At 39.0% G+C, this 26,817-nt stretch overlaps 1 protein-coding gene across 1 annotated transcript in view; it reads left to right on the top strand.

Annotated features, from left to right (window-relative positions):
- The window catches only part of BRF1 (BRF1 RNA polymerase III transcription initiation factor subunit), a 2,040,227-nt gene that overhangs the window by 863,312 nt on the left and 1,150,098 nt on the right, over positions 1-26,817 (top strand). Inside the window, exon 6 of the mRNA XM_044074370.1 lies at positions 5,663-5,735. Coding sequence (XP_043930305.1) covers positions 5,663-5,735 — 73 coding nt within the window. The remainder of the gene's footprint in view (positions 1-5,662; positions 5,736-26,817) is intronic.

The following is a 26,817-nucleotide window of genomic DNA, read 5'->3' as shown; positions in this document are numbered from 1 at the left end:
GGCACATCAACAAGCAAGGGGGGGGGGGTACTAGATCTTACCCCTTATGCAGACTGGCCATGTTAGAATAGGATATGGCTTTACAGCACAGTCTCACTCTACAGGCATTCTACTTTCCGCCAGAGCAAAATTGTATAGCAGACAAGCTGAGCAGGACAGAGATGGACAGTTATGAGTTACATCAGGTGGTTTCCAGGATTTGATTTATCTGCAGAGAGTTCAAGTAGACCTTGTAGCCTCCTCACTGAACAGTAAGCCAGCAAAATTCTGCTCCTGTACTCTGCTCAAGAAGGCCTGGAAGACCGATGCCTTTTCTTTTCCTTGGGCAGACAATGTCCCTGTATGCTTTTCCACCCCTTGGACTGTTATCCATGGTACTTCTGAAGACTCAGAAATGATCCCCAAGATCATTGTGGTAATACTTTTTTGGCCCAAGCAACAGCAGCTCTCCCCTCTTTTGGAATTGGCCAAGGGCAATTACCATAAGCTTCCTCACAGATTGGATCTACTCGCACAAGAACAGGGATTTTTGATACATCCCAACTGCAGTAAACTTCAACTGACAGCCTGGTTATATGTTATAGCCACCTGTTTGCTGAGGACGTGCAGCAGGTACTAATGGAGGCAAGACAGCCTGTTACTAGGAAGTCATATGTAAGCAAATGGAAAAGGTTTTCTAGTTGTTGCCAACAACATGATCAGCGCCCATTCAGGGCTTGTGTTTCTCTAGTTTTGCAATATTTGTGTGAATGACTTTCCAGTTTTCTCCTTACTTTCTTGTCAAGGTTCATTTCGGCATGCCTGTCCATGGATCACCCTCTTTCAAGACATTCTCGTGTCAAAATGATTGTGAAAGAAGTATTGCATGAGAGACCTCTAAGAAAAGAAGTAGTTGCTCCTTGGGATCTTAATTTTGTTTTGGAGAAGCTAACACTTGCTCCATTTGACCCAGCTCATCTGGCTGACTTGAGGTTCTTAATATGGAAAACAGTTTTACTGATAGCTCTGTCCTTTGCAAGAAGGGTATCCAGAGTTATTATGGTGGGTCAACCTTAACTGCCTTTCTACAAAGGCAGAGTTTGAGAACTAAACTGTTGTGCCTAAAGCAGTATCCACATTTATTTAAGTCAAACTATTTATCTCACTGTGTTCTTTCCTTATCCCAAAATGAGGGGGAGAGGATACTACATCCCACAGACAATTCTGGTAGTATCTTGACAGAAAAAAATCTTTAAAAACTTGTAATCGGTTCATTTCTTATCCTGAGACTGTTTCCAAGTAGTTGTCTCAGGCTGTTACCTTGTGTTATTCCCACCACAACAGAACTATCCCAGGCAGGGTCAGGGCAAATTCTTCTAGGGTCTTGGCTTCATCTATGACCTTTTTTTGGTAAAGCGTGGACTCTAGAAGTAGTAACTTGTTCCCCTTTGCATAATTTTACACACCACTACAAGCTAGATTCCTTTTCCAGATTTATGACTGGCATTGCTAGGACCATTCTCCATGGGCTCCTGGTCCCTTTCTACTGTCCAGATGTTCTAAGCTATGGTCATTTTTCCGTATAGCTTAGGGTACTGCAGCAGTGATAAATATGATTAACAAAGTACAGTTCATGTAAACATGCCATAACTGTATATGTTCGAATGATCACTGCTGCAGTAGCCGCTCCCTCTGTATATGTTCGAATGATCACTGCTGCAGTAGCCGCTCCCTCATCCTCCTCGTTTTTTTTTTTTCCCCCTGCAAGGGTGTGGTTATTTATTTTTTGTTGTACTTAGCAGTGTCCTTTCAGGGCTCGGCCTCCCTCTCTCAATTGTCATGAAAACTCTGAAGGGTTTAGAGCCCAAACCTGTCTTTTAGTCCATTCAACTCAAACTGACTAATGGTTTGGGTGCTTGGAAGGTACCTGAAGTTTGTAAGCTGGCCTGCTGTTATATCCTATGCAGGATACAACATTATAGCTTAGGCTACTGCAGCAGTGATCATTTGGAACTATTGATCAGGAAGCATGTCTTTAAAACACGCACGCGCGCACACACACACCCTCTTCTCTCCCTGAAGTGCTATTTGCTATTTTTAGTGTTGATTGCAGACTGACTAGACTTTCTCTAGCTATTTTGTTTTGTCTTTTCTCCTCTTAAATTTCCATTTTCAGATTGGTTGGTAATTAACAGTCAGCAACATATCAAAAAATGAAACTTTAAAGTGGGGAAGCTAGGAAAAACAGTAATATATATGGTTTTCAGCTGACAAGTTTTTTCTTTGTTAAATTAGATGCAGTGCACGTTTTGTTTTAATGGAAGGAAAAGCATGGGAGAAATTTGGTTGGTTGAGCAAAGGGGTGGTATAGTTACATTCTTATTTTATTATTTAATCTGACTGAACCAATATATTTCTGCTAATCTGTTTTGGCGGTGCTGTCATTGGCTCAGTTTAGTAAGCAGACCGGTATTTACCTGTGAAAAACTACCATTGGGCATTATTTCTATATAGGAACTACAACCTCAAGGGAAAAAGAACTACTTAGGGTCCTCCTTCCTATTAAAAAAAATAAGAGTTTCAAATACTCTCCCCTTGTTCAATATTTGTTTATTAATTGTAACTGCTTATCCGTGCATGCCATTGCAAATATCCTTATTAACTAGGGATCATATATTTTGCAGTATATTTTAATATCCTAAACAAAATTTGTTTTTTTTTTTACACCCCCCCCCCCCCCCCCAGCTGATCAACCCATTTATTCCCCCTTACTGGGTGAATGTTAAGTTGGATGGGCCATCATTTAAGCAGCCATTAGGGATGGGTATTTTTTTTTCCCTTAAGTACTACCCCTTACTATTATACAGTGACAGCTTGTGCATAGGGTGTGCAATTGGTGTAAATGCTGCATCACTTTCTGTTGCAACAGGTTGATGTCAGACGAACACCTCACCCATCCAGAGACAGCACCATGTGGTGGTTTCCTCGGTGTCCACCAAGGAAATCCAACCCAACATGTACACGTCATTGGGAGTGCACACTTCTTCCCCACCTACAGAATGGTTGGGCCTATCCTCTTATACTTGCAGTGCTAAGAGCCCAAGCTGCTAATTGAAATCTGGTCACCTGGCCAATAGACACAAGTCAGTGACCTAAAGAAAGTTATGATACAGGCAGAATTGTTAGTAACTGGATGTCCCATTCAGGCAGCTCTCATTAGAAATTAAGTACCATTCCCAAAAGTCAATTTTAATTCATTTAAATTAGGCGTTTTTGAGCCATGTCAGCTCTTGTTTGCATGTGTTTTTCGATACATGGATACATACAACTGTGGGTGTGCATGCATGTGCGCACTTGCGCACACACACACACACACACACACACACACACACACACACACACACACGTATGATTATACAAAGCATTTTTTGCTCTGTGCTTTCTGATATCAACATTAACTTCCCTTTCTTAGATCAACAAAGTGCCTGTCTTGTCTGTCTCCCCCCCACCTGTCAGCATCTTCTGGCACCCATGGAAACAAAATTGTATTTGACTGAGTTCAACAGATGCTAGTGTTGGGTAATGCCTGGCATTTCATCATCTGTGTATAATCTGCTACTACAAAGTTATGTTGTATAGTAGTTAGAATTTTCTGGACTTGCTCTTGCTTGTCTGTGGAATCTGTATGTTTTTATAATTACAATTAGTTGTAACGCTCTGGTTCATGACTGCAAAGGATCCAGGACTAACCCACTTACCTGGCCAACAAAGCTGAATAATGAAATGTAAACTTTGTCAAGGAGCATATGATTTGACTTGCATTTTCCTTGTGTTTTGGCAGAAAATGCTGTCTTTTATTTGCTAAAGCACATTTAGTTGGGGAAAAAACTTGTTGCATTTTTAGGATTGAAGCTGTTGGAAAAGTGAATAAGATTTTATTTCTGCTATGTCAATAATTAATAATTTGATGTATTTCTGGCATGTAGGCTACTTCATCTACTGCCTTCTTGGCTAGATGGCAAGAATCAGTCAATACCAGCTTGATGTCACTGTATGTGGCATGATGGTCTCCTGACTAGTGTAAATTTTCCTACAGCTTCCCCAAACCAACCCCTTTTCCCTTTGACTGAAAACCATATTTATAGAAAATTAATTGCACACACTAATGTGCTCAAAACGTCTATGAACATAGTAATGTAATAATAGCGTACATTGTTGTAGTCATCCTTTGGTATTTGGTTACTTGAATCACTGCCCTGTTAGCATAGGCTACTAAAGAGTTAGGAATTTCGGCTAGCTAGGGTTTTGATTTCTGTGGTCTTCCTGCTGTACAATCTACTGCATAATGTTTAAAATATATTGTTGCATAAATATACTGGCTGGAATAAAAAGGCACCTTTATTAATCCTATAGTTTGATAATGTATTACCATGTACAGAATAACTACATGGGCTAAATTTCCTGAAAGCATTATGACTTTATGGCTTGCTGTTACTCTAAGATTGAGCAAAGTGTAAGAAAACAGTTTGAGATTCATTAATCTCTCTTCTTTGGCACTACCCAATGAGTATGGTAAATTTCTTTAAACATATATGGCAGCTAAGGAAGTGATTCATAAGCATTTTGTCTTATGCTGAAAGGTCAAGCAGAGTACTCTAGGGGATTCTGGCATATATATACTGTTCTCCAGCACTATGTGACTAACAAGTACACTCCACCTGCCTCTCTGTTAAGCAATGCTCTCTCAACCCTTTTAGCATGATGCCTATGTCAGAAAATATGCATTGGCCACTCAAGTCCCGTATTTTGACTTAATTGTGATCAGAGCTTTGTCTGCCAATTACCAACAGTTGGAGTTCCCACTATCCCATTTCGGCATGGTATTACTAACTGGAAACCCTTGCCACCCTCATCCATACCGTACATTTGTTTGCCATGTGTACCTGGCCCCACAACAGTAAAGACTGTAGTGTCCCACTTTTTTGCCTTCCCTATGCTCTGTCATGGTGTAGAGCAACCCACTAGCCTGGCAGCTGTTTGGGCCATGCTAAGGGAAGTCCGTCCCTCCCCTCTACAGAAGTTGGACTAGTCTGTCCACTCATAACTATTTTCCTATGTTGGCAGACTCTGTTACTCTGTGTTTGATTCTGAACAACCCACCAACTTACCCTCTTTAGTGTGCAGTACTGGACAACCAGTTTCCCCCATCACCACACTAAAGAGATGTATGATAATTGTCAGGAGTCATGCCTGACTGACATAGTAAAGGAGGACATTTGGCATAATGTGCCAAGAATTCACTTTTATGCTGCCCAAACAGATCTATCCTAGAGCTCACTCCTCTACTTGCTGTCAAGTCTGTAGCTTTGTGGACCATAAATCCCTCCCATGTCAGGGGTAGTTTTAAAGTCTATAACTTGCTACTGCATTGTTATTGTTTAGGTGAAAGCTGTTTGTTTAATTGAACTAAAGTAGGCAACATTGTAGAAGTCATTATCCAAGTTCAAGAAATGTTTTAACTAAATGAATGCAATAGCCCCCCCCTAACAGTTTAGTATTAATCCAGAGTTAAGTAATGCATATCTAAACGTAACAGTTTCTGTTTGAGTTTCACTTATGATTCATTACTTTTTATTAACATATTTGTGTGGTTTTAATTTAATATTTTAACACTTTTTATTAGGTGAATGTCTATGTTCTTGGAAAAACATTCCTCCTGTTGGCCCGAGAGCTCTGCATAAATGCACCTGCAATAGGTAAGATTTTTTTTTTTAAGTTTGTGTTCAACATCCAACATGTTATACAATGGGTATAAACATAGTTTATCAAAAGAAAAAAGTACATATTTTAACTGTTAAGCAGTTGAGAAAGAATAGCACACTGTTAACCTGAAACGTGGATTATTCAGAGAGAACTGCTGATATCTCTTAACTGATTTATTTAAATATGTTTAATCTGACAAATTCTACTGAGCAAAAGGGCATGCAGTTTCCAGTTGTTTCCTGGGATATGAGAATGGAGAAGAGTTATGAATACAATGTATAGCAGCAACAAGGGGAAGAATTTAGTTGGCTTTATAGGGTGATTCATTTGTGGACTGTAGATCATAGGAGACTTGAAACTTTTGAACTATATGCTTAAAATACTGAGTAAATATGAATACCGAATTGTAAGGTGCGTGTGAGACTTGTGCTGGGATTCAGAAAGAACCCCCAGACCCTGCTATTAAGAGGGGATGCCAAAAGTGGAGCTGTTTCTGCATTTGCAGAAATTGCAGTTCAGAGACACATTAGCCGCAATGAAGAGAGGTCCCATTATTGGCTAATTTTTATGTCTCTGAATTGCATGGTATTACTGTTAGTGTTAATTGGCACTTTCCTGCAGAAATCACCACAGTTGGCCCATGCATTGCATTGAACAGGCATCCCCCTCATATATTCACACACAGACACGCACGCTGCTGTACTTCTTAACTGTCCCTTAGTTTACAGAACGCCTTGATGTTGCCACTTATTTTTTCCCTGTCCGTTGTAGGTCATGAAAGATTGCAGTCAATCAGTAATGCCAGATATTAGAATTTCGGTCGTCCTGTAGTTCAAGTGCATTGGGGTGCATAACCTATTGCTGTATTAACATAAGTGATTCAGAATGATAATTTAAAAAAAAAAAAAGTCTCTCTGGTTTCATCTAGTGTTCTTCCTGGCCATTGACCAGTATTGCAATACTCCACTTGCAAGGTAATTAAAATATTCACACCCTCTACCCCTTGGCACAGAAAACAGCTCATTAACAAGTCAGAAGTTTAATTCATTGCACTAATGCAGGACTTAGTTGAATACTCGGTCTTGCATCGTGATGTATTTTCTGAACAATTATGAAGTCCTCTGTTACCTCAGTGAAATGAATTTCTGACTTGTTAATGAACTGCTTTCTGTGCCAAGGGTACAGGGTTTGAATACTTTTAATTCCTTCCAAAACCCGATTTTCTATTAACTGTTTAAGTGACAAACAATATTAAATGCTGGCCATGACATCTAGTGATCCCCATTCATATTTTGTGCTGCCAAACCATATTTCTTTAACTTTTAAAGTGACTAAGAGTAATATTTAAACTTCCTTAGTGTTGTGTCTCTCTCTTAGTATGTTCTAAGTCCTGCAAGGCCTCTGGTTGCTGTATTAATTTTTAAGAGATTTTAAGGTAATATTTAAAATTCCCTGGTGTCAAGTGTCCCCCAAGCATTTCAGGATTTGCTCATTAGTCATGGATGTTTATTGATATGGCAGTCCCCCTACACTAGCAGTCATACGCTCATACACCTGCTCACTCACTTATAATCCCACACTTGCAGTCACTCACCATAGAACGGCCGCCTACCCTATCAGACTCATGGACACAGTCACCTGTATACAAGCACACACACAGACACACACACAAACACACACCCTCTGACTCACTCACACCCCTAAAAACATACATGCATACATGTTGCAGACACATGTACCCCACTCAAATACCTCCACCACCCCTACCTTTTGGCAGGCACTACCTGATCTTGCCTTTTACACAGCCTTCCCATTAACTACTTTGGAGGACCACAATTTTGTGGCCTTATTCATTAACTCAGTTGGCCATGTTAATTTTAACAGACTGTTGTTTTTGTCTGAATTGCTGCCTGGCTGCTTAAGTCTCGTAACACAGGCATTTCCAAGGGACAGCACCTAGCTGATTAGCATAGGCCACTCACCCAGAATACCTCATTAACACTGAGCATGATTGTGGAGACAACCCATCACAGTAATTTTACAGAATGTGTAGAATGATTGTGGAGGGCCTGACTCTGAATAGGAAAGGGCTACCACCTTTTATATATAATCTGGGCATATTTTTATGAACCAGAGGAGAAGTTGTGGGCAATAATTAATAAACTGGGTAAAAAAGAGTTGAATGAATTTATCTGCAAGGGGTAGAGTGCAAGAGCTAGTGGAATAAACTGATACTTCCAGCAGAACAAGGTGGCTTAGAATAACCTTATTTGAAGGGATATTTTAGAGCTACACAGTTAAGACTCAAATACGTAACACAATCAGAAGGTTGTAATTCAAAATGGGAAGGGTTGATGATGCAGTGGGAAATTCAAGAAGTAGAGTGAGTGGGATTTTAGATTCAGATCCTTGAGCAAAATAGTAGCAATCATACAAAATATTGTATTCATAAAGTAGTAGAAATTATTCTAAGAAGTAAGCCAGCACAAGAATGGAGAAAGGAAATTTTGCAAGTAGGGGTACACAATAGTAAATAGGGGGTTAAAATTTACTGGAGAAAACTGGCAAAGGAACCAAAGTTTTAGGAGCAAATAACTAGAGATGAGAGGTAATAGAGTAGGATGAGGGCAAGAAAACATTTGGACTGCAGGTTAAAAGGCTGCCTTCACTTCAAGGGGTTGATATCAAGAGTATAGGCAGAAAGAAAGGGATAGGAGAATCTTAAGTGATAGGTCTGTTTTTGTGGAGTTTTTAGTTGAATCTATAACAGAAGCTGCTGTGAAAAAGGGATAATTAGTAGGGCAGATAAAATATTGGGTACTTGCGTATTATCGCAACCAGATTTTCGCAGTAATACCGTTTGCTTTCCGATATCTACATGGTACAGAAAATGCAATGAAAACCAAACAGACATTGTTTTGTTTTACACTGAAGTTTGTTTAGGCAGGGTTATAACTTCAACATTTGAAAAAGTAATGTTTTGCTTAAAGTTTTGCCGATGCTTGCATATTCTTGCAACCGCATTCTACGCCAGTTCATGTATGCAGTTTCTTGGTTGGGCACTTCACAGTCTTTGAGGATATAAAGTATGACATGGGGATGAGGACAGTATGTCACAAAGCTGGAATCAAATGTTCCAGCTTGTTGCCCTTCTGAAATGTAGGGCAAAGTCACCTGTACCCAGTAAGGACATAACATAAGAGCTTACGCTAACTTCCACACTCCTAGCCGTGATTCCCAACTGTTTGGCCGTTATTTGACAGCAGTGGCTGACCAAGAACGTTCAGTGTGAACAGCCTTGCAAGAAGCGACATGCTGCCAGTAAAGAGCACAAAGAAACAGCAACAGTATGTTGTGTACTTTGTGTTGATAGCCCTCCAGAAAACAACCCGTTTTGTTAAAAAGAAAACGCACTGTATTCCATTTGAAGTACATTAACAAACATATTTAGTGATCGGGAAACAACCGCTGTTGGCACGAAAATCTGATTGCGATAATACGCCAGTACCAAATATTGCATGATAACTTATAAGAATCCATCACAGAAGGTTACAAAAGATTGGGAATATGGACTAGAAAAACAATTTAGGGCATGTGTATGGCTCCCCAAGTATAGAACCATCAAGTTTAGGTTTGCATAGGTATTTTTATACCCCATGCAGACTTCAAAGAAATTTTTTGCAGGTAGACCGTAGATAGCAAATGTTGGAGGTGTGATGGTGTTAACTAGGAACATGTTTTAGGAGTGTAATGAGTTGGCAGTTTTTAAAAGTTCCCTACAGAGTACTGTTATCAGAAATATTGAGTACACAAGTGGATGTAACTAAGGAAATTATTATTTTTTTTAGATGGGGATACATGATCTGAATTGCCTAGACATAGTAAGGCCTTATTAAGTTTAATTCTTTTTACTGCCAAAAAGCATTACTTAGAAAATGGAAATCAAAGTCTACACCAACTGTATCCGAGGTATTGCGTATTATAAAACAGATAAAAGAACTGGAAGAGGGATATTTAGAAAAGGGAAGGAGCAAATTACATAGAAATAAACAGAAGTTGTGGGAACAGTACTTGCAGAATAATGTTCAGGACAAGGTGGAGTGTGGTTTAAGGGAAGGCAGAAATTCAGCGATTTATGTAATGTTGGACTGATAGAAAAGATATGTGATGTACGCAAATGAAAAAATTCTAATATGGTTTGTTTTCTTTTCTGTTAGTGTATGTTTGCCTATGTCATAAGTGATAATTTAATAAAGGCGTTTAAAAAAGGTACTTTAAAAAGGAAAGGGCTACAACCAAAGGGAAAAAAGGCATGTTAGGGCTGATCATTGGTGGTAACACTTTCTGAATCCAAGTCTTAAGTGTTTTCAGAAGTGTAAAATTAGAAAGTTGTCATAGCAATCAACATAATTAAAGGAATGACATAAATTCATAAAACAGTACTGCCTAGAAAGTTCTCAATAAAATATAGTTGGTAGTGTAGCTTCTAAACGCAGAGGATGTGGTCTTGTAGTATGTTGCATATGATTTTTTAAATGATTCAGATTTGCTACTGTGTGTTGTAAGCATAAATAAGTTTCATTCTGTCTTGATGAGATAGTGCATTTTGTAGTAACATGCTGAATCATATTTTAATCTGAACATTTTAATCAGAGAGTTTGTTACAACACATTTGTATTTTAAAAAGTAAAGCTTTTACTAGTAGGTTAAAACTCGTGTCATGTGCCCATTTGGGGGTTAATACACTAACTTTGATGTGGTACAAGAGACTTGCTCAGTTGTGCAGCAAACAAGTGAAGGTTTGGAGAATCAAATTTGGAGCTCATTACCATAAAACACTAAACGAAATTGCCATTAAAATTACATGCAGTCATGAAGTATTTTTTTTTTAAATGGTGGGTGCTGCAAGTCTAGAGCAAAGTATTTGAAAAAAATCAAAATTATAAGGCTGCCCTTGCCATGGTGCATTTCAATATTTTTGCTACAGTTTCTTAGCATACTGGAGAAACCTGTGTCATGAATGAAAGTATCAATAGGTCACATTTTTCTAAAAAGTATCTACTGGCAAACAGATATTTTGTGCTATAAAACTGAATTGCTACTAAACACCTGTTACAGTTTTGAGTTCCTATAAAAGATGTGGTACATTTCAAAGTTCAAAACAAAATGAAATATAAAAATCTGAGGTGATGACTTTGCTAAATTTCAGAATTCTCTTTAATAAAATGAGTGATTTAGAAGCATTTCTCTGCTTGTTGAATACTTATATCTGTACCATTACTTAAACATGGTTTAAAAAGCTCCTTATCAAAAGAGAGAGACCTGATAATGCCAGTTCTAACGCACTGAAAAGTAAAACATCATTCCAGAAAAAACACTGAATTCTGAAACTTGCTGTCAAACTTTACGCTTTTTGCATGGAGGCTTTGGCCCCTAAACTGTATATACTAACTTCCAAGATCACTACTCCGATTAGGGTGGCTTAGAATATATTCTCCTTTAAATTCTTTTGTTCAGAGGACTGCAGTCATGGTCTTTGGACTTTCAGCAGACATACTGGTTTATGGATTTAGAGTGCCTATAATTCACTCCTAGGGTAAGCTTCTATTCATTGTTGTAGTTCCTTTGGGACAAGTAGTGGTGTAACAGCCTTTGTTAAAGGAACACCTTAAAGTCAGAAGCTAAAGAATAAACTCAAGACTTGAATATGTTGTTTATAGCAATGGATATCAGTGGTATTTAGTGTAATGATATAAGACTGTACTGTACAATATTTATGTCTTCTAGGAGCATGAGGACTTACTGACTTAACTCCAAGATGTAGGAATAAATGCAAACACAGTCCTTATGTCAAATTGTAACTACAGAGCAAGCTGTATGAAATCCATCTCGGGATGGTGATACTTTAGATAACACACTAACTGACCTGGGATCTTATTGCTCACTAGCTATGCTTGTTATCTTTAGTAATTTACACAAATCACAATGCCAACATCTTTAGCTTAAAAGTAAAATCAAACTGACTGTTCAGTAACTCGTCCGTCTTGAACTTTACCAGCAGAAACATTTGATGCAGTGAATGATATGGTTATGGAAACTGGGAGTGATACTGTCTTTAAGGAACTAAGTAAACAAGTCTGTTGAGGTACTGTCATTGAGTTATTAGACAAATGTAGAAACCAGTTTAATAGGAAGCCTAATTGATAGAATCACAAAATTAATAAAGTGTACAACAGAAAACAAGGGACACTAGCTAGCTTTCAAAAACTACCTTAGGCATATAAGTAAATCTACATTAAATGAAATGTGAACATTACTTTTCTTATCAAATATTCTAGACCCGTGTGTGAACTTGGCTTGGACTTAGTTTCCATTCATTAATAATGTACCCCAGAAAAGTGAAAGGGAAAATTGTGAATGTAACTTGTTTTAGAGAGTGATGTGATTACCCATCCACAGGATTATAACAGATTTGCTTGCAAATCTATTCTTGCTTGTTCTAAAGTTTGCAAAAAATGTCAAAATGCTAGAGACCAAGAAAGGTCAGCATTATATAACTGTAGACCACGTTGCCACAGGAAAGATTTATATTACAAAAGGAAAACCTGACTAAACCTGTCAGTATGCTACATTAAGAGTTAGCACGTGGACCCATTACTGAACTGTGGAGACAGACTTTAGTGGTACCAGTTCACATGTAGAATCTTGGAGACAGAGTTTATCCAAAAATGACACTGCTGGCCTCCTGTTTGAGATGTGGAACACTATGGGTTTGTAAAGGGGTAATCTTGCATCTCAAATTTTGTGGCTTTCTTTGAAGAGTAATAGCAGCACTTGAAGGAATGACAAGTGTATATTGCTTGTCATGAGTTTGCTAAGACGTAACATTATCCATGTAAGGGAATTATTGGCAGATTAGTAGTGTTACATTTTTAATACAATGGTTAAAACACTGCTTAATTAACAGGATGCAGGCCAAGTTGGATGGACTTCGCCATGTATCTTAAGGTTTAAAAGTAGCATTCCCACAAGAATCTGAAATTCTTTTTGTACTTGTATGTAGAAGTGGGCAGTGGGCTTGAGGGTAATCTGTAAACTGGGTGACAAAATAACTTGATTAAAAGGTGCTGAAGTTCTCCAAGATGGCTTATACATTATACAAGGGACCAGATGCCCATTCCATCTCCATCTTGGAAGCAGCCACCTGGTCATCTGTTCACACCTTCACGAAACATTACAAATTGGACACTGTTTCCAGATCCGGAGCAAGCTTTGCTAGGGCAGTTCTGCATTGGTTCTTTGAAAATGCCTCCTCTTAATTCCCTCTTCTGTATCCTCCACCCTGGATTCCCTTTTCAGCTCTTGCACTCTCATATGTAAAGAGTACTGCAACATTGGCTAGAAGGACATAGAATAGTTGTGTAAAATCTTACCATGACCATAGGTGTCATTCTGTTATGTGTTGCAGTATTCTATCCCTCCTGCTTTCCCCCTACAGCTTGCTCTTTCCTAGGATGATCCACCTAGGTGTCTCTGGGGTTTTCCTCATGGGGCCTTCTTATTCTGAAGATGGTACATGTGGACATCCCTTTTATGGCTGACATCTGTGCCTACATGTGTTTATCCCATGTACAGGCAGTGGCTCTAAGCTTTTGTTTACAGACTGGACGTTGGGTCATTTGGGCAGAATACCACCTATATGTAAAGAATACTGCAACGTAGAAGAGAAGCATATTTATGGTTATGGTAAGATTTTACACAACTATTCTTTATTTGCACTTAGCCATGGAGGCTGTAGAGGGCTGTGTTAGTCATCACTTTTACTTATGTACACACAATAACATGGAAAAACACTTGACTGGTAGACCTGTCTTGCTAGCTACATAACTGTTCAGCAAAGTTTTGATTAGTCAGCAGTACCTCAACCAAAGGGCACTGAAAATGTGTGAATCAGTGTGTTCTTTCAGAAAAATTACACACACGCGCACACACACACACACATCTATATATATATATATATATATATATATATATATATATATATATATTATTGTAATTGCATTTTTATTGAACTACTAAACTGTAAACTGCTTTTTCATACTGAGACTTGTATTTTCTGTTTGTGAGTGCTCTTTCTGTGCATTTATTGTGAGGTTTCTGTGTTCCACTTAGGTAGCATAATCTTGATAAAGGCCTGCTGTTGTCCAAGCCTGGTAGTTTTGTTGAGTTTCCTGTGTTTCTGGCAGCCATTTTCTGCTGATAGTGTGTTGTCTTCATTATTATTGAGAGTAACAGGGTTTCCTGACTTTCTGTAGCCCGGGTGATTGGGTAACAGCAGGGGCTAGTAGGAGAGAGTAGTAATTCCAGCTTCTTGGTTCTTCCATCCTTTCTGGTATATAAACTTGTCTGGACAGAGCTGTGGTTGTATTTACCAGGCTGTGGATGGCGATTCCTTAAGATTCCAAGAGCAAAATAAGTTTTCCTACACTTATTTCATTGAATTGCACTTCTGTAACGCTTATAATTGTGCTATACAGTTAATTTACTACATTGTGCACTGTTATAAAGCTTTTTTTACTGTTTCACTCCATGTGTGTGCTGTTTTATGCGGTTTAACTATTTTTCATTGCTAGGTACTGTTTCATTACTCTAATAGCATGTTTACTGAATTGCTCAACTGTAAACTGCTTTTGCATACTGAGTTGCATTTTCTGTTTGTGAGTGCTTTATCTGTGCTTTTCTATGCATTTTCTTTAGGTTTCTGTGTTCTAGTCAGGTATCATATAACTGATTTGTTTGCAGTTAAAAACGTTCTCTAGAGTCTCCTTGCTCCTTTATCCATTTAAAACTTTCATTTAGTGGCTACAAGCTAGTAGCTGTAAGAGTTTCCCACCCCCTTCCCTATTGTTGTCTTGTTCTTATACTTGGTGGCTTTGCAGTTGCCCGCCCATACTGTATATTTGATCTGGGACACTCCTCCCAGTCTAGTGTCATTAGTTCATTTTACGTAACAGAGAGAGACCATTTGAGAAGGCCAACCTACTTAGATTCTTAACCTTGAATTATCTTCTGTTCCAGCGTTCTCCTTTTCCACTTTACAAAAAAAAAAATCTAAGCCTGTTTCCCCCCTTTCCTATAACTAGTCTAGTCCAGATATAGATTTGCTGTATCCAGGGCTGTTTGTAAGATCCTGAGACCCCCAAGCCTGTCTGTTTTGAAGGGAAGCCTGCTAGCTTATCGGCGGGAGTGGTAAGCACTAGGTAACCTGTCTACCACATAAGGAGTGGTTTCTGGCTCAGAAATTGTAGTTATTGGCTGTTTGAGGAGTTTTTCCATCTCTCTCAACTTTGTGATTTAAAAGCCCGCATTTGCACTTGTTTCTTCCCTTTCCTGTAACTAGTCTAGTAAAGATACAGATTTTCTGTATCCAGGACTGTTTGTAAGCTCCTGAGCCCCCCAAGCATGTCTGTTGGAGGGAAGCCTGCTAGCTAATCAGTGGGAGTGGTAAGCACTAGGGTAACCTATCTACTACATAAGGAGTGGTTTCTGCCCCAGAAATTGTAGTTATTGGCCGTTTCGGCAAGTTTTCCATCTCTCTCAACTTTCTGATGTAATAGCCCGCATTTGCACTTGTTTCTCCCCTTTCCGATGGCTAGTCTAGTTCAGATACTGATTTGCTGTATCCAGGACTGTTTGTAAGCTCTTGAGTCCCCCCAAGCCTTTCTGTGTTGGAGGGAAGTTGCCTAGCTTATCAGTGGGAGTGGTAAGCACTAGGTAGCCTATCTACCACAAGAGGAGTGGTTCTAGGCCCAGAAATTGTAGTTTACTGCCGTTTGGACAGTTTTTCCATCTCTCACAACTTTCTGGTTTAAAAGCCCGCATTTGTGCTTGTTTCCCGTTTTTCTTGTAATTAGTCTACTCCAGATACAGACTTGCTGAATCCAGGATTGTTTGTAAGCTTCTGTGTGGTGCCAGAGTCTGCTCTTCAATTTTTCCCTTAGGTCTATTAGTTCTCTCCTCTCGTGCACTTATACTAGCTTATTAATCTAGCACTTTACCAGACTTCTTGTAGCAATTATTGTAGCACACAGAAGTGCTACCAGCACTAAATATTCTACAAGGAGACAGATCCAGTACTTAGCAATGCCTGCACCTCCAGGCATGACTAAAGGTCAGTTCCCTGTGCTTTCTCCTGTTAGCCTGGTGAACTTGAGCATCCTGAGGCAATGTAGCAGCTGCCTCATGTACACCAACAACCCTCTTTTCTTACCTTCCAACACTCAAACTTGTGAGAGATGCACTTATATATCCAAACTGGAAGCCACACACTCTCCAGCCAAGACCGGAATAGCTGGTCAAGAGGAGAAGGTCAACACTTGCACCATACTACATGGAACACACAGCCCTCCAGAACACACACCAGCACTGCCTTCACATAAAAACACAAACCACACACCCACCTTTGTGGAGGCTCTCAATAAAAATCTACCCAAGTAGCAGAAATCTCCAAGGCAGAAACGCACTCGACCAACACAACACTAATCATGAGAGACACAACTCTCCTAAACAGCGTGCCACTCAACCAAAGCCCCTTAGGCAAAACAGCATGCTCAACACACTAGACATAAGTGACTCGATAGTGAGGCACACTGATATCCCACTCACTAGGTTGAATAAGGAGAAAGTAACCGTCAGCTGCCTGTCAGGTGCCAGGATCCACCACATAATGCACACACTCGGGTCCCTCAACAACAGGTACAAATATCACTCTGTCATTGTACATGTGGGTGTGAATGACCTAAGACGTACCTCCCTGGACTACATGTAAAGAGACGTGGAAGACCTCTCGGATTATGTAGCCCAGGTGGGTATGACCCTAGCCCTGAGCAGCATCCTACCATCACTCAGAATGATACCACAGTACAAGCAGAAAATGATTGATTTCAACAATTGGCTAAGTTTCTGGTGTCACACTAAGGGGATCCAGTATCTGCCTGGGATGACTTGATTGACAGACTTCGATGCTTTGCCAGAGATGGCCTGCATCTGTCACCCCTGGGCTTCTGGATACTGGCCAAAGCTCTTGCCACCCCTATAGTGCCTTTTAGGTGGTGTTCCAAAGACCAAATTACCACCATAACCGCTACAAACAAATGCAATCTGAGTGTCATGCTGCTCAATGCTAGAGGTCTAAATCTCAAAATGCACTTGCTCGAAGCACTCCTTAAAATGGAAAACATCGACATTTATGCTGTAACAGAGACCTGGTTCAAGGCAGCAGAAAGCATCCCTGCACTACCAGGCTATAACACATTCCACACCTTTCGGCTCCAGAAGTTGGACCGAAGCGCCAAAGGCAGCGGTGTTTCCATATTCATAAAAGATGCACACACCTCCAGACTGGTAGCCCAACACAACGTATCAGAGATACTTCAGGTGCAGCTAACATTGGGTAAGACAGCGATTCAGATCATAGCCTGCTATAAGTCCCCAACCATGTCCCAAGACTTGCACTCCACGTTCCTAAGCACCCTGGAGAATATTAGGGTCGAACCTAACACTCTCTTACTAAGTGACTTCAACTATACCCATCCATTAACTGGGTAAACTATTTGTGTACCAGTACACTTGCCCAAAGTTTCCTGGAGTTCATTAATTACAATGCCCTGGACCAGCTCGTTCTTACCCCCACTAGAGGTAGCAACATCGTTGTCCTGGTCATTATTAACATGGGCGACTGTTGCTCTACACCAATAGTCAGCTCCTCCCTGGTTAGATCCGACCACAAACTAATCACCTTGGAAATCCACCCCCACCCCCAAAGGAAACCACCATGAAAAACTTCTCCAGAGCTAACTTTGGGCTCCTAAAAACAGAGGTGGCTAACTTCACGGCACCCATGCAAATGGAGAATAGTTGCATGACCGCAGAATCATACACCAATGCACTGTACGAACATGTACACAAATGCATGGATCTCACCATACCCAACAGAACCAAGACGCTCTCCTCCAAAAGAAGGAAGCCAATCTGGTGGTCCCCTGCCATAAATAAACTCTACAACAGAAGGAGAAAACTGATGCAGAATAAGGTAAAGTCCCGGAAAAACTCCCTTATCAGCCTCAACAAAAAGTTGAGATCCCTCATCAAATCCTCTAAAGCTATGAAAACAGAACTGCAATAGTTAGTAAAGACAACCACAAGGCCTTCTGTAGTTATGTAAAGAATCTCCACGGCAATACCCAGATTTGCTCTGAGCTACTGCACACTGGTAACTCCTATACTGAGCCAACAGATATTGCCAGTATACTGGTCGACAGATTCAGTGCCAATTTTACCCCCACAATACCAGTAGATTGCCAGGCACCCAGTATTACTGCTGCACTGGTTAAAACAGCACTGTCCAAGGCCAAGAATACAGCTTCTATGGGACTTGACAATATCCCCTGGTTGTGTTCTACATGAACTACAGAGTGAACTGGCACCTCATCTGTGTGACCCGTTCAATCACTGCCTCACCTCAGGCTTTGTCCCCACCGAATGGTGCACTGCTACAGTCATCCCTCTCCACAAAGGAGGACCGACTACAGACCCTGGAAACTATCGTCCCATTAGCCTGACAAGTCTGATATGCAAAGCTATGGAACGCATCATCATGGACCTAATAAACAAGGGTATAGGGAATCTCCAGATTGGATCCCACACAGTTTGGTTTTGTGAAGCATAGATCATGCCTGCTCAACTTGGTCGACTTTGCGTCAGTCACCAGAGCTGTGGATGAAGGCAAGGTGGTTCATACAGTCTACCTTGATCTGGCCAAGGCTTTTGATACCATTCCCCACTTAGGAATCATAGAAAAACTCACTAAGCTTGGCATCAACCCCTGTATCACTGTGTGGGTTGCAAACTGAACCCACAGTGTGAAATTAGCTGACTCCAAGTCAGACTGCCGACTAGTCACAAGTGGAGTCCCAGAGGATTCGGACCTGGGTCCTCTCCTGTTTTGGTATCTACTTCTCTGATGTCCAGGCAACACGAAGGACTCTGACAAAGTTCGCAGACGATTGCAAGTTTTGAGCTATTATTAACTTCCCAAGTGATGTTGACATCCTACATAATGGTCTCACTGAGACCAACGACTGGTGTCAGAACCATGGCCTTAAGCGCAGTGCCAAAAAATGTGTCATCACCTTTGGGAAAAACCCGGTTCCCATGAATTGCCACATTGGTAGTCCACTGAACACAGAAGGCGTTATAAGAGATCTGGGAACACAGGTTGATAGCAACCTCTCCATTGATCACCACATTGCCACTGTGGTAAGAAAGTCCTTCTATGTGGCACATCTCATTACTAAGGGTTTGGCATCCAGGAAGAAAGAGGTCATTGTCTCCCTCTTCTCTTCCCTCAGGCCAATTGAGTACAATGCCCAATTTGGCATGTACCTCACTAGGCACCTGCAATAACTGGAGAGGTCGCAAAAGTACCTCACTAAGAGGATCCTAGGCCTTAAACACTCATCCTGTATGGACAGACTCGAAAAACTCCAACTCTTCTCTGTCTCATCACCTACTTAGAGGCAATCTCTTCTTGACTTCCAAAGCTATGTCTGATCCCAGCTCTGTGAGAAATGCTACATCTAAAGAAATCCCAATCCCTCCGCACCACACGCTCCAGAGACCTCAACCTCATTATCACAATTAACAAAACATGCCGTAGAGACAGGTTCATAACCTAGAGACTGCCCATGCTATGGAACAGACTTCCCATACATGGCAAGCAGAGCACCTCGCTGACCCTCTTCAGAGAAATCTTGATGAGTGGATGGGAAATAGAAAATTCACCCTGAGCATGACTCCAGAGGCTCTACTTGACAGAGGCACTGGAAACTAAGGTCGGGTGGCACTATGCCAGGGTAATCCTGTGGGCTAGGCCTGTAAAGGCCCCAGGGCCATATATATATATATATATATATATATATATATATGTACAACAGGTATTCCCCCTCAAAGACTGGGGAGTGGGGTTTCATAAAGAATGATTTCAAGGTAAATGTCTGTGCAAATCTCTTACACTGATCTGCGCAATATTTATACAGATGGCAGAGTGGGGCTGCACTTTATTGATGTCATTCGGCCATGAATATGACACCATAAATCACTTTAAGGGACCTATAGTGAGCCTTCTGCAGTACTATACTAATCTTACTCCCAATTATTAAAGCAAGGAACCCCCCCCACACACACACACACACACACTGAAAAACAGAGGTAACCCCATGGTGCCAAAATCAGTTACATGCCATAATATTGTGGGAGAAAGCTGAGCTGTGTGATCCCAGTTAGTTTTTAGTTCACTGCTGAACAGCAAAGGCAATTCAGTGGAGGACTGCTGCTGTGTGTCCAGTTGCATCCTCAGTAGCTGGTTTACCTTTAACTGCAGCAAGATATCCCGGTGTACTTTGCATTTTTGTAGGTTAATACCAGGTGCTCAGCACCCTGATGACCTTGCTGTGCAGTCAGGTATGGTAATATATTCATGGCATTGGAAATCTGTACTATAAGGTGAGGTTCACAACAGATCTTGACTGTATAGCTCAGGATGCACTATGCCACAGCAAGGATGTTAATTAATCCTACCCTGGATCCTCTTCTGCACTCAGAAAGAGTGGAGGTTGTATTTTGCACATATTGACAGTAGTAATTAGATATGTTGATGATACTGTCTGGATGTAGAATGTTTGACCACTGCTATGCTCCTTGTGTGGTAATAGTATTATAAAGAATTACGTCTGTGTACTGATATGACTGGTGTTGGCATGTTTTCTGTTACCATTGATGTGCTGTGATGTTTTATATATATATATATATATATATATATATATATATATATATATATATATATATATATATATATATATAAATAAACAAACTGCAGAATGGATGATGTCCAATTATAAAGGAGTTACCTTTTTTTCTGTGTATTTTGACACACACAAAAGAAAAAAGAACGAGGTACCAAACTGGGGAAAACACAAGGTCCTTATATGTAGGAATAAATAAATGGGTTTATGATGCTCCAAAGCCAGCTTTATGGGATAGAAGGATAAAGCCCAGTGCCTCAGATGTTCTAGGTTTGATTTATAGCTCAACCAGTGGATGAGTCGTGAGGGGACAAAGAAGAGTGATGAAGTAATGCCTGCATGCCTCTCTTGTAAGAATCTCCAGAGTAAACGAGATCTCATACTAATGCCTGCTGCAAGGGAGAAGGCCCTTCTGAGGTGTTGTGCTACTTAAAGTTGATGATGCTTCCTCAGTAAGGCCTATTCCACATTGAACCCTAGATCTTAAGTTGGGCATATGAAGTGGGAATTTTAAACTTAAAAGAGCAAGTCCCAGGACCCTGAGCACCATTCCACTACTCGTCCCTTGCCTCTAGGCAGAATTCTCTTTGTCAACATAAACCTCAGAGAAGGGCCAGTGACTAGCATGGGATTCTTTTGTTTTAGAAGACAGATGCTAATTGTGAGCCACTGCTGTTATATAACTGATATTACTTGCACTTAGCCATGCAGGTTATAGAGGGGCCATGCTAGTCATCACTCTGTTTAGCTAGACCCACACAGTGAAAAACGGTGCAAGACACAGCAACAAAAGGCCCATAGGGCTAACACCTGTGGGGGAATGAATGGACAATTAGGCAGATGGGAAGGCGGCTTAGTGTCACTGGGGATTGGGGAGGAGAAAAAGGATTAAGGTAGTTCACCTAGTATGTTTCACATTTTCACCCTTTAAAAAAGAAAATGACCCTTATGAAGAAGAATCTGTAAAAGGCAATTGTTTTCCATTTTGAAGAAGCCGATTTGGAAAATTGAATTTTTCATTAAAATATGAAATGAAATAGCATTCCATTAGAAATGCAAACAGCATCAAGAACTAACAAATTTGCAAAGCATAAAAACGACCAGTCGGTAACCAGAAGCACTTCAATATTCTTTAATGTCCTGGCAGAAAGCCTTTAAGGAGTAAAATATTACAAAATCACCTGCCTTATATACACATACAAATAAAACGATTAATTAGATAAAAAAAATCTCCAGTTACACTCTATATTAAACCCCTTAGGGGCTAAAGTGTTGCATTTTAAAATGCATGTAGATTCCTTAAACAATTTATTCTTTACAGACACATTGTCATGTTGGGCAACATCCACCTTTTCTAACACTGTACCCTGTAAACCTGCAGCTCCCCCCTATGAAACTTATTGAAATGTTCAGCTATAGAGCGTTCTTTATCTTTAACAATATCTCTTACATGTTCTAACAATCTTACTTTAAAGAGCCTTTTGCAAGGACATTTTAGAGCATTTATAATGCCTTTTGTATCGCACCCAAATTGACCTGAAACCAAAACCATTGCTTTTTGAAAGCTTTTGACTACATATTTACAAGCTTTACACTTCCCATAGGGTATAGTCCTATAATCTATTATAATCCCTGAAGTATCAGTAGTGGGGCAACAAATTTTCCCCGAACTACAAAATCCTTAATACTTCTCCCCTTTCTATATGATATCATGACACTGATAACACAGCACTCCTGACCAAACTCTAATCTACCCACAACAAGGTATCTAGATTTGCTGCCCAACAAACCTGCAAATCCCATCACTGTCTCTCTCTAAAACACCTAAACTGGCTTGAATTACCCCACCAGCTTCTTCTCTCTCAGCTCCAGATCATCCATTCTGTCCTATACCAGCCTTCCTACTGCTCAGCACTATTCCCTCTCATCTCCCATTATTCTCCCTCCAGACCTCTCCGAAGCTCTAACCAAGACCTACTACAAATCTACAAACCCAAGTCTAAATTTGGACGCAACATGTACAGGTATCACCCCACTATTGCCTGGAATAGGCTCCCACTAGAAATCAATACCCTTGTACATCCTAAACAACTTAAGACAGCCACCCAAGAGCACTTTAAAAGTCACTGGTCCTGCCACTGCACTCTCCCTCCTTAACATCCCCTACTTTCTCATACCTTAATCTACTTTCTGCCCTTAACTCACTGTTCTCACTAGCTCTCTCTAATCTTCCTTGACTACTCTTTCTACTGTCTTCTAAAATCTATTAAGCAAATTGCCTCATAGAAACATTGTTGTATTTGTCTTGCCTTCATGCAACTACATCATGATTAAAACTGGATTTTTTGAACCACTTACCCTAAAAACTATACTCGTCTTAATGACATATTTATTTTTATACATCTTGAAATAGTTATGCTATACTCCTGATTATTGACACTGTATAATATTGTATTGCTACTAAATGCCTCGTAATAATCCTGTAACATTCCTGTTTAATGCTAATTTATAATGAAAATTGTATAATATGTTGGAGCTTTTCTCCCGGACCTCCGCCTAAAAGCGCTGTCTAGCTCAGTTGGACAATCCCAGTCAGCAAATGTAAAATAAAACAAATAAATCACAGGCATAAGTGGAGTATTCTGTTTATACGAAAGCTTTACAGGAATATAATTTATTAAATAATGACTTGAGGCTGGGTTACTTCTCAAGGGAAGACATTGAGAAAAAATTTAATTTTGATGAATGCAGGATGGCATACTTTTACTGTCTGCCAAAGGTACACAAGGATTTAATGAATCCTCCTGGTTATCCTATAGTCAAGTAGAGACTTTTTTTGTGTAAAATGAGCCCGTTTTTACATTCATATTTATTACCAAAAGTGTGCCTTTTACCTTCATATTATAAAGGATGTTTTTGTTTTTTTGGAAAAAAATTGTGCCATCCACTGGACACAGGACATGTACTGGGTCACTTTGGATGTCAAAAGCTTATACACGAGAATTCACCACAGTTTTGGGATGGATGCTTTGAGGTTCTTTCTAGGGAGAAGTCCAGTAACAGAATACATTGTGGAACTTGTATATTTTTGTTTAACAAAACTTTTTTTTGAGTTTGATGGAATTTTATACCATCAGAAACAGGGGACAGTGATGGGGACAGCTTTTGCCCCACATATGCAAATTTAAGTATGGGTCTATTTGAAACGAAGTGTTGACATAAATTGAAATTTTTCCAACATTATGTGGCGAAGTATTACAGATTCATTGACTACCTGATCTTTCTATGTGAAGGAGGTCAAGATATGGTGAACGAATTTGAATTTAAGCTACAAAAGAATAGATTTAATTTGGAATTTGATGGATTAAAAGTTGGTAAAAAAAAGTTTCCTTCGTAGATGGTGGTGGTGGATATTGGTGATTGGAAATAATAATTAGAACATCAGTGTATAGGAAATTTGATGAAGGCATTCAGTATTTACAAGGACAGAGTTGCCATCCACCACATACTCTTTAGGCCATATCATATGGAGAATTTTTGTGAATATGAAGACTCTGCAATAATTATGTGGATTTTAAAGTAGAAATAAAGAGAACGGTTGATATGTTTAGGTACAGAGGTTACAATAGGGAATTATTAGATACATTTTGGAATAGTTTTTGGTTGAATGTAGGAATGAGGGACCTGTAGATAAAGATAAATGGGCACGGGATGTTAAACCTACATATAGTAAAGGTGAAAAAATATATTTTGTCACTACATAGTTGTTTTAGTTTTAAAGTAGAACTAACTGGTCAAGTTCTACTGGGGTTATTTGACATCTTTGAGAGATTTTTCGGAATGGGTGAGCTCAATGCCTATGATATCATAAAGAAAGGGGAGAAGTATTAAGGAGTTTTTAGTTTGGGGAAAATTTGTTGCCCCACCCCATTGATATTTTAAGGACTGTAATAGATTATGGGACTTGTACCCTATGGGAAATGTAAAGCTTGTAAATATGTAGTCAAAAGCTTTTCAAAAATCAGTGTTTTTGGTTTCAGGGTATCAGGTCAATTTGGGTGTGATACAAAAGGCATTATATATGCTCTAAAATGTCCTTGTAATAAATTCTATGTAGAAGAGAGCAAAAGGCCCTTTAAAGTAAGATTATTAGAACATGTAAGAGAGATTGTTAAAGATAAAAAAAAAGAAAGCTCTATAGCTGAACATTTCAATAAGTTTCATAGGGAGGAAGTTGCAGGTTTACAGGATATAGTGTTAGAAAAAGTGGATGTTGCCCAATATGACAGTTTGTCTATAAAGAATAAATTATTATTTAAGGAATCTATATACATGTTAAAATTTAACACTTCAGCCCTTAAGGGATTAAATTTAGAGTGTAACTGGAGTTTTTTTTATCTAATTGTTTAAATGTTAATTGTTTTATTTATATGTGTATATAAGGCAGGTGATTTTGTAATATTTTATTCCTTGAAGGTTTTCTGCCAAGATGTTAGAGAACATTAAAGTGCTTACTTTAAATTTAAATTTAGCATTAAAGTGGTTACTGGCTAGTCATTTTGCTTTTATTACATCTAGTGTTTGGTAGTATTTCAAATTTGCAAAGCATGTAAAACAATGTTGTTAAAATAAATCGTACTGTCCATGTTTAAAAAAAAATTAACAAAAATATAATATCTGCTGTATTCCTTAATAGAAGGAATCTACTTTTTCTTTTAACTAAACTTTATAATACTGCAAATAAATTGTATTCAATTTATTTTGTTTTTCAATTCTTTTCATTACTACTTTAATGTCTGTTATAATCGTTTTTTCTTTGTTCTATCTTCTTACTTTACTCCCTGTAATAATTAGTCATCCTTTACTTTTTTTAATCTCCCATGTTATACTCATTTCTTTTTCCTATACCAGTTTACTGACCTGTACTTTCTAATTTTATGTATTTTTCCTGTCCTTCAGTGAAAACTATGCTTGCCTCAGAGAAAACCCATAGAATTACATTTAAGGCCTGCTTTTAAAATTCAAACCTAGTCTTGGCTTTGGTATTTGAGAAAGAATGATTGAGCTTAATACCTCCTAAACTGAAATACAAAGCAAAAAATGCTAATAATAATCATTACTTCCTTCAAACAATATTCCACAGTTTAAAGTTAAATAGCATACCTTACTAACCTTAACATAGCTGTAGAATTTCATTATGTAACATAACTGAATTAAAAAAAAATATTCTACATCTTCAGGTTTATCTCATGCAGTAGTTCAAATTGAAAAGTCCACTATCTAACCACTGATAATTAGCTTGTTGTCTGTTTTCTAGGTAGGACTTAAACCAGTGTAGTGCCTGTGTATCAAGTGAGAGGGATTTAAGAATATCCAAAAGAAAGCTGATGGTTAACCATATCAAAGGCTTTTGAAAGGTCAATAAAGAGTGCAGAAGATAGGGTGGTGGTATTATGATTTTTAATGAAAAAACAAAAAGCAAAAATCCACACCAAACAGGAACCCCAGTAACACCAACAAATAAATATCCAAAAACACTGACTTGAGGTATGGCTCCAGTTCAAAGAAAAAGCAGTGAAAAATTCTTCAGCAGCAGTACTGGTTTATTACAAAGAGACACAAGTGCTTTCACCAATGCTTCATCAGGTGTACTCAATCAGATAACCACACCTTATATAGTAAAACCTATTGACATCACATAGCATGCAGTATAGTATTTAAAGAGACACACATATAAAAAACACTTATTAAAAAGCATATCAATATACATAAAGTATATAATATGAAATATAAATACATATGTATGTTCACAAAAAATATTGTAAAATACATTAAAATAAAAATAATAATAAAAATAATGATGAAAACACCTAATCTCTTCAGACCCCTTTTTAAAAGAACTGGTCTGATAGGTAGACTTTCATTTAACCCATGTCCAAAATTGGCCCTTAGCATAACAATCCATCTAGCCTCTATCTCCTCAGTTCTTAATCTAACATCACCCCCTCTGATATTCTCAGATGTTATGGAAAGAACCTGAAATTTAACAATGTGATTGTTACCTGTTCTACTGACATGTTTGGCTAGGGCATTAAAAATAGTGCCCTTTTTGATATGATAGAAATGCTTTTTTATCCTGTCCCTCAGGGCTCGATCAGTCTTACCTACATAGAAACAACTGCAGGTCTCACAGACTGCTAGGTATACCACGTGC

This window comes from Protopterus annectens, chromosome 6.part0 (genome assembly GCF_019279795.1).
Source record: "Protopterus annectens isolate FY-2018-M chromosome 6.part0, PAN1.0, whole genome shotgun sequence".
NCBI lineage: Eukaryota > Metazoa > Chordata > Ceratodontiformes > Protopteridae > Protopterus > Protopterus annectens.
Note: the sequence above shows the minus strand (reverse complement) of the source record. Positions and strands in the feature narration are given on the sequence as shown.